Source organism: Lepisosteus platostomus, chromosome 13 (assembly GCF_059453375.1).
Source record: "Lepisosteus platostomus isolate fLepPlt1 chromosome 13, fLepPlt1.hap1, whole genome shotgun sequence".
Classification (NCBI taxonomy): Eukaryota; Metazoa; Chordata; class Actinopteri; order Semionotiformes; family Lepisosteidae; genus Lepisosteus; species Lepisosteus platostomus.
Genome location: NC_142623.1, coordinates 10934402 through 10945254, shown reverse-complemented (window position 1 = coordinate 10945254; position 10853 = coordinate 10934402). Strand labels below are relative to the sequence as shown.

Here is a 10853-nt window from a genome sequence, read left to right as displayed (position 1 = left end):
TCACAGATGGGAGGATACCGTTGTGCCAATCTGTCCTATTTGTTGCTAACAGTTAAGTTATTCTGAGGGTCTCGTCCAGTTTTCATCAAAGAAGCCTGGTTATTGGCTTCAAACCCATTGCAGAATACCTTGTTCCTGACTCCCACAACCTGTGTCAGAAAGGTGCATCCTGTCCTCATTTGAATTGCACTTGCATGTGCTCTGATTTGTGTGTTACTGGTGGTCTAGTCCACTGGGGTTTTGGAATTCTTGAATCAAGTCCCTTCGCAGTCATCTCTGTTCAAAATGAAAAATTGTGAATTGTGAATTGTGAATTGTGGGAATCTACAACACGCTTCCCAGGCAGGTGGCTAAGACCAAAGCTCTTGGCATTTTAAAGAACGAGCTGGATGAAATCTTAGTTTAAATTTACTAAACTATCAAACTCGGAAGTTGGATATTGTTTGATATTGCTTGCATTCTTTCTTATGTTGTTGCTAAAATTCTATTATGTTAAAATATTATTTTAACTTTTAATTTTTAGTGTATAACATTCCTGTGTATAAGACCAGGGGACCAGGGATGTACTGATCACAAATCTAAATGTGTTATTACTAATGTATTGTACACATGTAACATAATATCCCTTTAAATTTCTCTTTGTAATTTTTAACTGCATATAATTGCATATAGTTCTCCCGAGTTGTCTATATTAAATACCAGAAGGTGTTCCACCAGGTTTGATTTTATACAAGTTATTTTTTCATTTCCTCTGCTACTTCTACAATCTTTGCTCATCTTCCCATTTTCTTATTTCAGCTGTGAACTTGACTAGTTTACTGACTATATGCCAATCTAGTTCACATAGGAACTTTGCTGATTTATGAAAACTTTGGACTCTGTTTTAGTAGTCATTTCTCCATCCAAACACAAGCAATGTGTTTGATCTGAGCATTAATCCTTTTATTGGGAACCTCATAAAAGGGCTTTTGAAAATCTAAATATAGAATAAAACGTGTTCATCTTTCATCCATTGCTGGTGTTACAGTACTTCTCCAAACAACTCTAAAGTCCTTTAGTTAGCAAGACAAACCTCTTGCAATCAATGTCAACTATCCCTTATAATCCTACTACCATACAGTCAGTCCTCTAGTGTAATCTGATTATATTCTCCATTGGCTTGGGTTCCTTACTCTTCTTGTGAATGGGTGCTATATTTCAATTTTCATTATTTCTCTTCTCTTGAGAGATTTTTGTTAGCAGTGTATAATAAAACCACTTTCTTTCTTTAAGTATGATTAATAGAATAGCAGAAGGCCCTGCTATTTATTAATGTCTGCCTAGTGTGCCTACATTGTCTCTTTTATTATAGAGCTTTGTCTTTTCTCAGCCTGAAGGGTGTTGTTGAAGATTATTCCCTGGCATTCTTCTAGCATCGAGAATCGACACTATTACATTAGCGAAGATGTGATGTCACAGATACACGAGCTCCGGAATTTCTGCAGAACCAGAGCACATCGCTTCAGTGAGCAATTTCCACTGGTGAGGATCACCATTGGAAATGTCTGGGTGTTAACAAGATCTCTCTTGCTCTACATCATACTGCTGGCTAGGGTCCTGTTATTACAGCACGTTACTGACACCAGTGATGTGACTCTTACCCTCGAGTAAGCCCTCGTTATAATTTTCTGTTGTAGCAGTTTTCTACAACTACTACTACTAATAATTGTTAATATATTCGTTATATTAATTTTAATTTATTATTAAGGATTAATTTTGGTGTTATATTTTTTTATTTAATTAATGATATTTAAGCAATACATAATTATTACTATTAAATAATAATAATAATAATAATAATAATAATAATAATAATAATAATAATAATAATAATAATACACTATTAGTAGCAGTAGCTGCTGTAGTTTATCATTAGTAGTAACAGTAGTAGAGGAGGGTAATTTGGTTTTATTCTTATTCACTCCTAAGGACAATGTATAATGAGGGAACCCAAAAGTGTCGACGGGAAGCACTTTCCTGGGCGACAAATCGTGATCGGCAGCTCATGCTCAGAAGAAAAGGGGGAGACGTGCTTCACCAATCGAATCACATTGGAAGCGAAAGCAGGAATGTTATTGAAGAGCCCCCTTTATGAATGTATGAATTTCAAATGGTCTAATCTTTGAGGATTGATTGCCAACAGAGGGCCCCAAAGGATTCGTTTGTTCGTGAGAGAAGCTAGTGAGCGATAGTTCGCCTATTTTTTTAATATCGAGGCAGGAAGAAAAGCAGTGTGTTATCATTAAAAAGAGGTCCGAACCGGTGTCGGACTGAGTTGTCCCCCGTTTCTCTGAGCTGTTCATTCATTTCTTTACAAGACGGTGCTCTCTTCCACTGCTGGCTTCTGATGTCCAAGCCGGGGATACTGAAATCTTCCCCCAAAACAGCTACATTTCTGAATGAATGCAATATATTGATTAATATTTCACTAAATTAAAAAATCCACACTTCACAAATTGATGGTAACAGTTAAGTTGCATGCTATTGATTTTTAACACGCGATGAAGGCAACATTAAGTAAATATTTGTAACTAACATTTTTGGAAATTAGAATAATACATAGATTTTATACGGATACATTTGAAATATTCTTTGGGAGGGATTCCGAAGACTGGCCACTATTTTTTTTAAAAAACAAAGTTATTTGAACGTTTTTATTTGTTTAATTTAAAAATAAAATAAGAAAGACTACCATCGCCGGACTGGCGACATTACAAATACCCTCTAGTATTCCCCTGTTATCTCCCCCCATCAATTCAGTCGTAAAGAATAGCTGTCCTCGCTTGCACCACGTCTCCGCTAGAGGGCGACAAACGGCCCGGACGAACCGTGAAAGGGGTAGGGTGAAAGCTGGCTGGAGGCTGCCAGTTGCGGAGTCAGAGATACACGGCGCTGCGCTCTCGGTTCGCAGCGGAAAGCGTCTGACAACCTGGGTTAAGCTCCATGCAGCTGTCGTAAAACGCCTGTTTGGAAACAACGCATTGCAAACCTCTGGGAAACGATTTGCGAATTTATTATCCAGAAAGCGATTCCTGGGGCGTAAAGACCCAGGGCTGCTCAGGTGCGAAGTGCCATCGACCTTGGAGAGCTTCGGCTACATTGTTTCTTTCTTGCAAACCTGTACGTACCTGCCTAGAAAGAGCCCGCCGAGTCACACCGAAGAATCATCCCCTTGCTTGCTCGGGCTAACACGGGAGACTGTATCCGTCTGAAGCTCGCAGGAGGACAAGTGGACAAGTGGAGACGCCGACGTCATTTTTAAAGGGGGATCATTATTGTTTGTAAACGACTGGGTTATAGAGGAGCTGCTAGGAGGTTTTGCCAACAGATTCCCACGGTAGGATCCTGTGAGCGAGCTTTCCTGCTAGCAAGACGTGGACTGCAAAAAAAACCTCGGGAGTTCTAGCTCAGCCTGGCTTCATTAGTGTAACGATTTCTACGGGTGTTTGGGAAGATACGGTTTCAGGATGCCACTCGCACAACTTGCAGACCCATGGCCCAAGATGGAGCTTGTTCAGCTGGAAACCGAGGTAAGAATGCAGCCGGTTCGCTTGGCGTTGTGAGTCAAGTGTCTCCCCCCCCACTTTCCCATTAAGTGCTGTGGAAGCCAGGTAGGCACACGTGGGGAAGAGGTTACAGCACTCGAGGAGTAAACTCCATAAGTTCTTAATTTAGGTGTTATGAAGTAATGGTTGCATAACAGCAGAGCGTTTCCTATAGCACTGCGATAAAAAAAAATAGATTGAGTGGGGGAAATAAAAAATATTAGGCATTAACAAGTTTTAAAGAATTTAGGAGAAGATGTAAACATTTGAGCGCAGAAAGTTTGAGGAGTATGTGATTTTGCCACAGTTAACACCGAGTCCCAGCAATGTATATTAAAGTTTTGTGAAAAGTTTTACTTTGTCTAGTGTGTGAATACATTTGAAATCCGCTTGCTGCAGAAAAGCCTGCAGCAAGATTCATCCAGATAGTAGTACTTGCCACTACCATCCCAGGCTCATCACACGTCTGGTTCGAGATTGCATTTTATTTTATTTTTTCTAATGTAACCTTTAGCATTAAACAAGTTCTGTTGTTGTTGTTTTTTTCCACTGAAGCTCGATCCGTTGATAGAGCAACTTGGGGTTGTCGGTTTTAAGTGGCAGAGCTGGTGCGCTCTTCTGCAGCCGAAAGTCCAGATGTGAATCTACAGGTGTCTAGAACAGCGAGGTGCTGTAGGAATGACGGTACTGAAGTATAGCGTTAAATCGAATATGGACTAGGGACGATTTGACTGAATTCTGTTGGTCCTGAGAGCTGGGTTCCTACCTACATATTGTATACAGGGCCGTCCGCTGTACTGGGTGTGGTTATTCTTTTTAAAGGGGTGGTGAAGACGACTGCGTTATCTGATTGACGGTGTCATCCTTATATTTGTGAATCGGTTTGAATCACGGCCCCTAGTTACAAGTAAACTCGCTAATCTCTCAATTCCCTTCTCCTCCAGTCAGTGTTCTTGGCAGCCTCGCCAGTGTGTCTAATCGATGATCCGTTTGACTGGCCAGATTGCGGCTTTCTTCCTGAAAATGCTTGGGAATGCAATGAAAATGCTCCAGTATTAGTGCTGGCAGTCAGTGTGGCTGCTATGCTTTCCAAACAGAGCTTTTGGGACTGCACAGAATTATCTTTTAACAGCCGTAGACTAGTCTTGACAGACGCGGGGCAGAGAAAGAGCCTATTTCTGAGTGTTTTTCCCCAGTGTGTTTATTGCATGGGCTCCAGCTTTTCTTTTGTACGGCCTGATCGACTTACTCAGCCTTTTATAGTAAGTGGAGGCGGACAGGATCGTGACGGAGGACGATCACCACTAATAAGGAGCCCCGATTTTAATTACCCTGAAGTTCACAACTGTGATTGCAACAAATAATGTGAAGGAGGTTGTGGTTGAGAAAAGGTTGTGTCGGTGCTGTAGGCTGCACATCCCCTGTAATATTTGTCAAAGCATACAGAGTCCTCAACGAGGCTGTTAGATTTTACACTATACTGATCGTGGGATTAAAATTCCCTTGATTTCTGGTGACCCCCTGGATAGTGTCAAAGACGCCCAGGTTGACAATTCAGTTCTGAAAGGTTTCACTAGTGATGATGAAGGTGTTTTTAGTGGGGCACATTGTTGGATGGGTAGGTCACGCCTTTCCTCCTGGTGCAGAAGTTCCATACTATTTGCCAAGTAGGGGACAGTGTTACAGCTGGAGCCAACCTTTGGTGCAAAGTGCCTTTGTTATAATTCTCGGAGTTATTAAGTTTGTGGCAGCACAGTGGTGGAGCTATTAGCAGAGCTGGGGCCCTGGGTTCACTTTCTGGGGTGTTCACAGTGGAGTTTGTACAGTATGGTGTCCCTGTGTTAGTGTGAAATTCCTCCGGGTGCTCTGGTTTCCTCCCACAGTCCAAAGACCTGCTGGTAGGTTAATTGGCTTCTGGGAACATTAGCTTCAGGAGTGAGTGTGTGCGTGGCCTCTGCTGGACTGGTCTCCTGTTCAGGGTATATCCTGCCTAACGCCCATTGCTTGCTGGGATAAGCTCTGGCTCCTCTGTGACCCTGAATTGGATAAAGGAGTTAGCAAATGGATGGATGGATTAACTACTTTGTATAAAGAAAGGCCTTGCCAATGCACTAAGGTTCTGTGATGCTTCCTCAGCTATGCGGGTAAGGATTTGGCATTGCTGGAGTGCTCTGCCATGCTGGGCAAGAAAAAAGCCTGCTGTGTGGCAGAGGTGGTCCAGCACAGTTGTTGTATTACTTTCCCTTGGCACTGATTCCAGACCAGAGCACATCCCAGAACACAGGAATGCATATTAGCTGGTGGGGAAATGCAAATGGAAGTGGATAAAATGGAAAAAAAAAACCCCCGACAAACTGAAGGGTATTTCAGTTCAGGGGATCATTTGTTTTCAAAAGTGTTTTAGTTAAAATGAAGCTTTTTGTGAAACCGAATCTTTGTGCATAGATCATTTTATTGCTTTTGGATCTGAATTGTCTGGCAGGTATTGTTCCACTTCTGAGAGAGTTACTGCAGAGGCATTCAACCTTTTGAACTGAAGCGATTGACTCTTAATTGCAATTACATCTTCTGACTCCATTGTGCTTCACTGAAAAACCTGCTCTGTGTTTGGAACGCAGTGCAATAAATCAATTACTGCAAGGCCATGTCTGTAGAAAGAGGTACAGACTGCTGCTTTTAAATGAAAACTTCAATATTTTTTTATTTGGGGCAAAATCAACTCCAGCATTATGATTATTCTTTGTACCCACCTGTAGATACAGTATGTCAATTTGGTAAGAAATTTCCACCCTTTGGACAAATTACCGATAAGACTGCCAAGTAAGATCCATTTTGTTTACAAATGGTGGTAAAAGAAAGAAGTAGCATACCTGGCACACAATGGCCATTGCAGGAAATTCACCTTGCAGGACTGACACAAAGTATGCAGCACATGATATTCACAATACCATTCTTGAAAATCATTCTGTTGGAAACGATGAGTCCTTACAAAAAGAGAGTAAGAATGCACAACCAAAAATTATGAACCTGTTGCCCAATTAAAATAGAAATCAAGGAAATATCGCAGAATCAATTGGGTGCACACTCTCTCGAATCTAAAAGAATGATCACTTGCTAATATTTCAACAATTACAAGTCTTCATGGGGAGAGGAGGCCTTCCCCATGATGGCCCTATTGACCTTGGTGTCTTCTGGGTTTCTCTGCTTTCTTCCACCTCATGGAGATATTAATCGAATACAGTTTATTCTCATTTGACCTTTTGTCATCATTTGCACTTTATAAACTTGTATAGATATAAAGTAACAAGTAATAGGCTTATTCCATGCTGAAAAAAGAAGAAAGAAAACAGAACGTCTTGGCCATGGAGTCTTCTCCACACCTGCTCACACCTGAAGAAGGCTCCACGGCCGAATCTTTTTTCAGCATGGAATAAACCTATTACTTGTTCCTTTGCAGCCTGCGCATGCTGACGGAGCTACCCACCTGAACTTGATATAAAGTAAAACATTTTATTTGTAAATTGGACTTACTTTTTTATAGTGGAAAAAGCTCCTGATCTGAGATTAAGCAAGTGATCAGTTTCATTAAAACCACCAGCTGAGTAACAGAGCCCTGCTGGCAGGAACCCCAGAATTCTCTGGGATCATGAAGGCCAAGGATTGCTCTGCTCATTGAAGGCCTTTGCTCAGCTGCTCCAAGGTGCAGAGCAGCTCTTATTACACTGTGTTAGTGTCAGGACAGAGCGCTTTCGGACATTGGTGAGGAAAAAACTCTCAATGCAACTCATTAATAAAGGAACATTTGCAACATAAGGTAGAGTAAGATGTAGTAGCTTTAACAGCAATGGTTAATTATATCCTCATCAGACAAGAAAAATTAAGTTTAAGAACAGTTTAAGAAAAGGCTACATTGCAGCTTTGCTACTGAACAGAGGATATTTGAATATAATGAGTTTATTTTCTATATAGTAAATAAATAAAGTTATATTTTTGAACGTGCATTCATTTCTGTTTACTGGGTCTTTTTATATGAGTATCAGATGGAAGTTTATTCCATGACATTCTTTTTAAAGATAAAGGGGGGACTTGCTTTCACATGCCTGTGATTAGGGGAACTCTTTGCTAGCAGTTTGTCATGGTGAAGGCTGTTTTGTGGATGCCAAAACATTGACAAGTGTTAATGAACTGTTTTGGAGTAGAGAGAGTGTGCACGTCGTGGTGATTTTGCTATTTTTATAGAGTTTTGCTACCACCAGTTCCTTGATCCTTCAGTTGATAACTAGGGGGGCATCGGAGCAGTAACTCATGAGCAGGTCCTGTAGTGGAGCAGGCTAGAGGAGTTGTGTGCTGAGTAGGCCTCCTGAGAGATGTTTTGCTTCAGGTGGATTTTAAAAGTGGAAACTCTCTCCATACCTGCGGCTGTTCTCTTCCCACAAACACGCCCAGAAAGGCAGCTCCCCGCTCTGTTAGCTGCTGTTTCCCAGCGCCATCCACACTTCGGCGTTCACCAGAATATTTGCTTACTGCTCTGTTGCTTATTTCATAGGCCCCAGTGTTTGTAGCGCTGTGCTGGCTTGTGGAATGGACACAGCTGCCGTGTGCTGCTCTCAGTCATTGCCTTGACCCTAATGTGGAGTTTGTTGCTGAATTTCCGGCCCCGTCGCTGTGGGACCTCAAGAGCCACACGTGTACACAAGGCAGGGGTAGAGGGTGCCCTGTCTCGTTCTCCCCAGCAGGCAGGCCGATCGCCCAGCTTCTCTGCCGTCGTGTGTCTTTATATCGCATCCTCAGCCTGCGACAGCTGAGCGCTGACCTCTGTCCCGGCGTCTCCCCACGCGAGGGCCTGACAGCAGGTGGCGGAGAGCCTGGCGTGCTCAAATGTCCCGCCTCTCTGATGGCCCACTTTCCATTTCGCACTTGTCACAGGGCCTCGGGAAGCTGGAATGCTTGAGCCATGCTGCCTCGTGGATAGAATTCGGTTGCCCATGCTCATTACTGGACAGCATTGGAGAAAGTGTCTGCTAATGTGCTGGAAACAGTCCGTGTGGAGAAGAACTGGGGTTTGAATGCTTGGAAATCTAGTGGCAGTGTTGATGTTGGATGTGTGTTAGGGATGTTGGGTGACTTTTTTTTTTTAAACACACTCAATGGAAAGAATAAACCAATGTTGAATTCCTGTCACCTGCTGACTATTTGTTCAGCGAAGGTGTAGAGGCAGACTAGAGATTAACACCTAGGAGGCCAAGGTCCTGTGTAAAAGTGAAAGGGAGTCCTGTGGGAGCGATTGTCTCTTGGAAATTTGACCTTTCATTTATTAACCCTCACCCCTATAATAAAGTCAGCTGGCGTGAATTGACTTAGTAATTTGAGAATAATGAAAGACATACTGTAAGATGACGAGCCTTACTGTTAAAAATCAAACCTGAGAATATGTAGTTACCGCTTCACATGGAAAAGCTTAAGAAAGAGTTTTGACACTTTAGATAGAAGAGTGTTTCATTTGCAAATAAAACTCTTGCAGTCGTAAAGTGAGTAGAAAAAACTTCACTGGGTGATGATGGCTCTGATAGCTAGGTAGCTTGAAACTGCAGTAGTAGGGTAGTTTATTGCCATATGTACACATACATTGGAATTCTTAATCGAGCTGATTTCTCAGAACATACAACGGACAACACCACACAATGTAGACAACAGGAACAATAAATATGTTGTGGAACAATAAATATGTAGTAGTGAGAAAAAACAAAGGTCTACAGTCATCTATCTAGAACACAGCTACTACATGGCTCACATTTGAGGGGTGGGTCCTTAGTCTTGTGGAAACTGAGAAACTTTCTCCGTATCCTTCATGGTTGTCACCCTTTTCACAGGGCGACACTGGAAAACGGGCCGAATACAGAGAGACGTCATTCACCATTACTTAAACCCATTGCGTGCTCTCTCTCTCTCTCACACACACACACATGTGCGCGTATTCAAACACCTGTGCCAATCAGACCTGTTCAGGAGCAATTTCTTCTCTCCTTGCCCTGCAAAAAGGCCAGGCAGCTTCAAGAAATCCAACTGGCTTTGAATAATGCTCGGTGATTTGGTTTGCATGCTGGAAAATTGGAAAACAGAATGGGAAAGAAATTGCACCTGTGCGTTCATCTTTAATGGTATTACCATGCAAATCTAGCAACACCCTCTGAGCTGTCAAGGCATCAGATAATATTGATTAAATCCTATGAACTGGAAGAAATTCAAAAATGTTAATCAACATGCCATTACCTCTTTATTAAAAAGAGCTCCTGCTGAGGTTATTGTAAATACACTTTCAATAGGCTGAACCAACAGTTAACAGTTAAGGCAAAGGAACCTCCCATGCTTTTATCCTATGTAATGGTATGAAAGATTGTCCTTCGAAAACGGCTTTTTACTGTAGTTCAGTTAATGTTTGTCCTTGGTGTGACAGAAAATGGGTGCTGCACTGTACCTGAAAAAGGTACAGTTTTAGAAAAAATGAAATAACTTGCTTGTCAGTGTCATACTGGGGGTGCAGTTTTTTAGTTACTGGCTACTGTGTTCCATTCTTTCGTCTGAATCTGCTGTTTAAATGTATGGGACAGGAGAGGGGTGATGTGGCACTCCCTGTGATCACGTGGGGTTTCTCCAGGAACTCCAGATTCCTCCCAGAGACAGGCAGGTTAAGTTTGATTGGCTGATCCAAGGTCTCCCTTTCTGATGGGAGGGGTTCATAATTGAGGGGGTGTGTCCTCATTCCAACCCTTAGTGGCTATGGGACTCTAGAGGGCTAGAAATTAACGTGGGGCTGAATGGCCTCCACCTGTGTAGGACCTTTCCAGCCTTCTAATATTACAGTCAGATTCAAGACAAATGCAAACTGTGCCTCAGTTTCTCAACATGGAGTTCCCCAACTTCAAGGACCTAAAAGCCAAAATGCTGCTCTTGACGCAGGAGCTAAATGGTTCCGTGAGCGTGAGTTTGTGCAGCTCGTACTGGCGCTAGAAATATTTTAACAGCCTCCTTTTAAAAAAGTCTCCTTTGCCTCGGGCACTGTTGTGTTAAAAACTGGGCATGTCACGGATTGCAGCTCAGTGAACCAAGCGCTCTGGCGATTAACTGAAAACATTTACGGATATGGCAGGTGTTATTTTAGTTATTTTCCTCGGGAGAGAAAAAAAAACCCACTGACAGAAAAGACTGTGAGCTTCACTCTCTGCTAAAATTGATTCAGCATATACTGTATAGAGCCTTTTATCCTACAGG

General features: G+C 42.2%; 1 protein-coding gene across 3 annotated transcripts in view; it reads left to right on the top strand.

The window, feature by feature from the left end:
* The first annotated feature begins 2895 nt into the window (after positions 1–2895).
* rps6ka1 (ribosomal protein S6 kinase a, polypeptide 1) overlaps positions 2896–10853 on the top strand; it is a 90132-nt gene continuing 82174 nt past the window's right edge. For 2 of the 3 annotated variants that reach the window (XM_088603097.1, XM_088603094.1), the window contains exon 1: positions 2897–3569. In XM_088603097.1, the coding sequence (XP_088459223.1) occupies positions 3507–3569 (63 nt within the window). In that variant the 5' untranslated portion in view covers positions 2897–3506. Of the gene's footprint in view, positions 3570–10853 lie in introns of all 3 variants that reach the window. The other variant, XM_088603095.1, reaches the window with a different exon arrangement.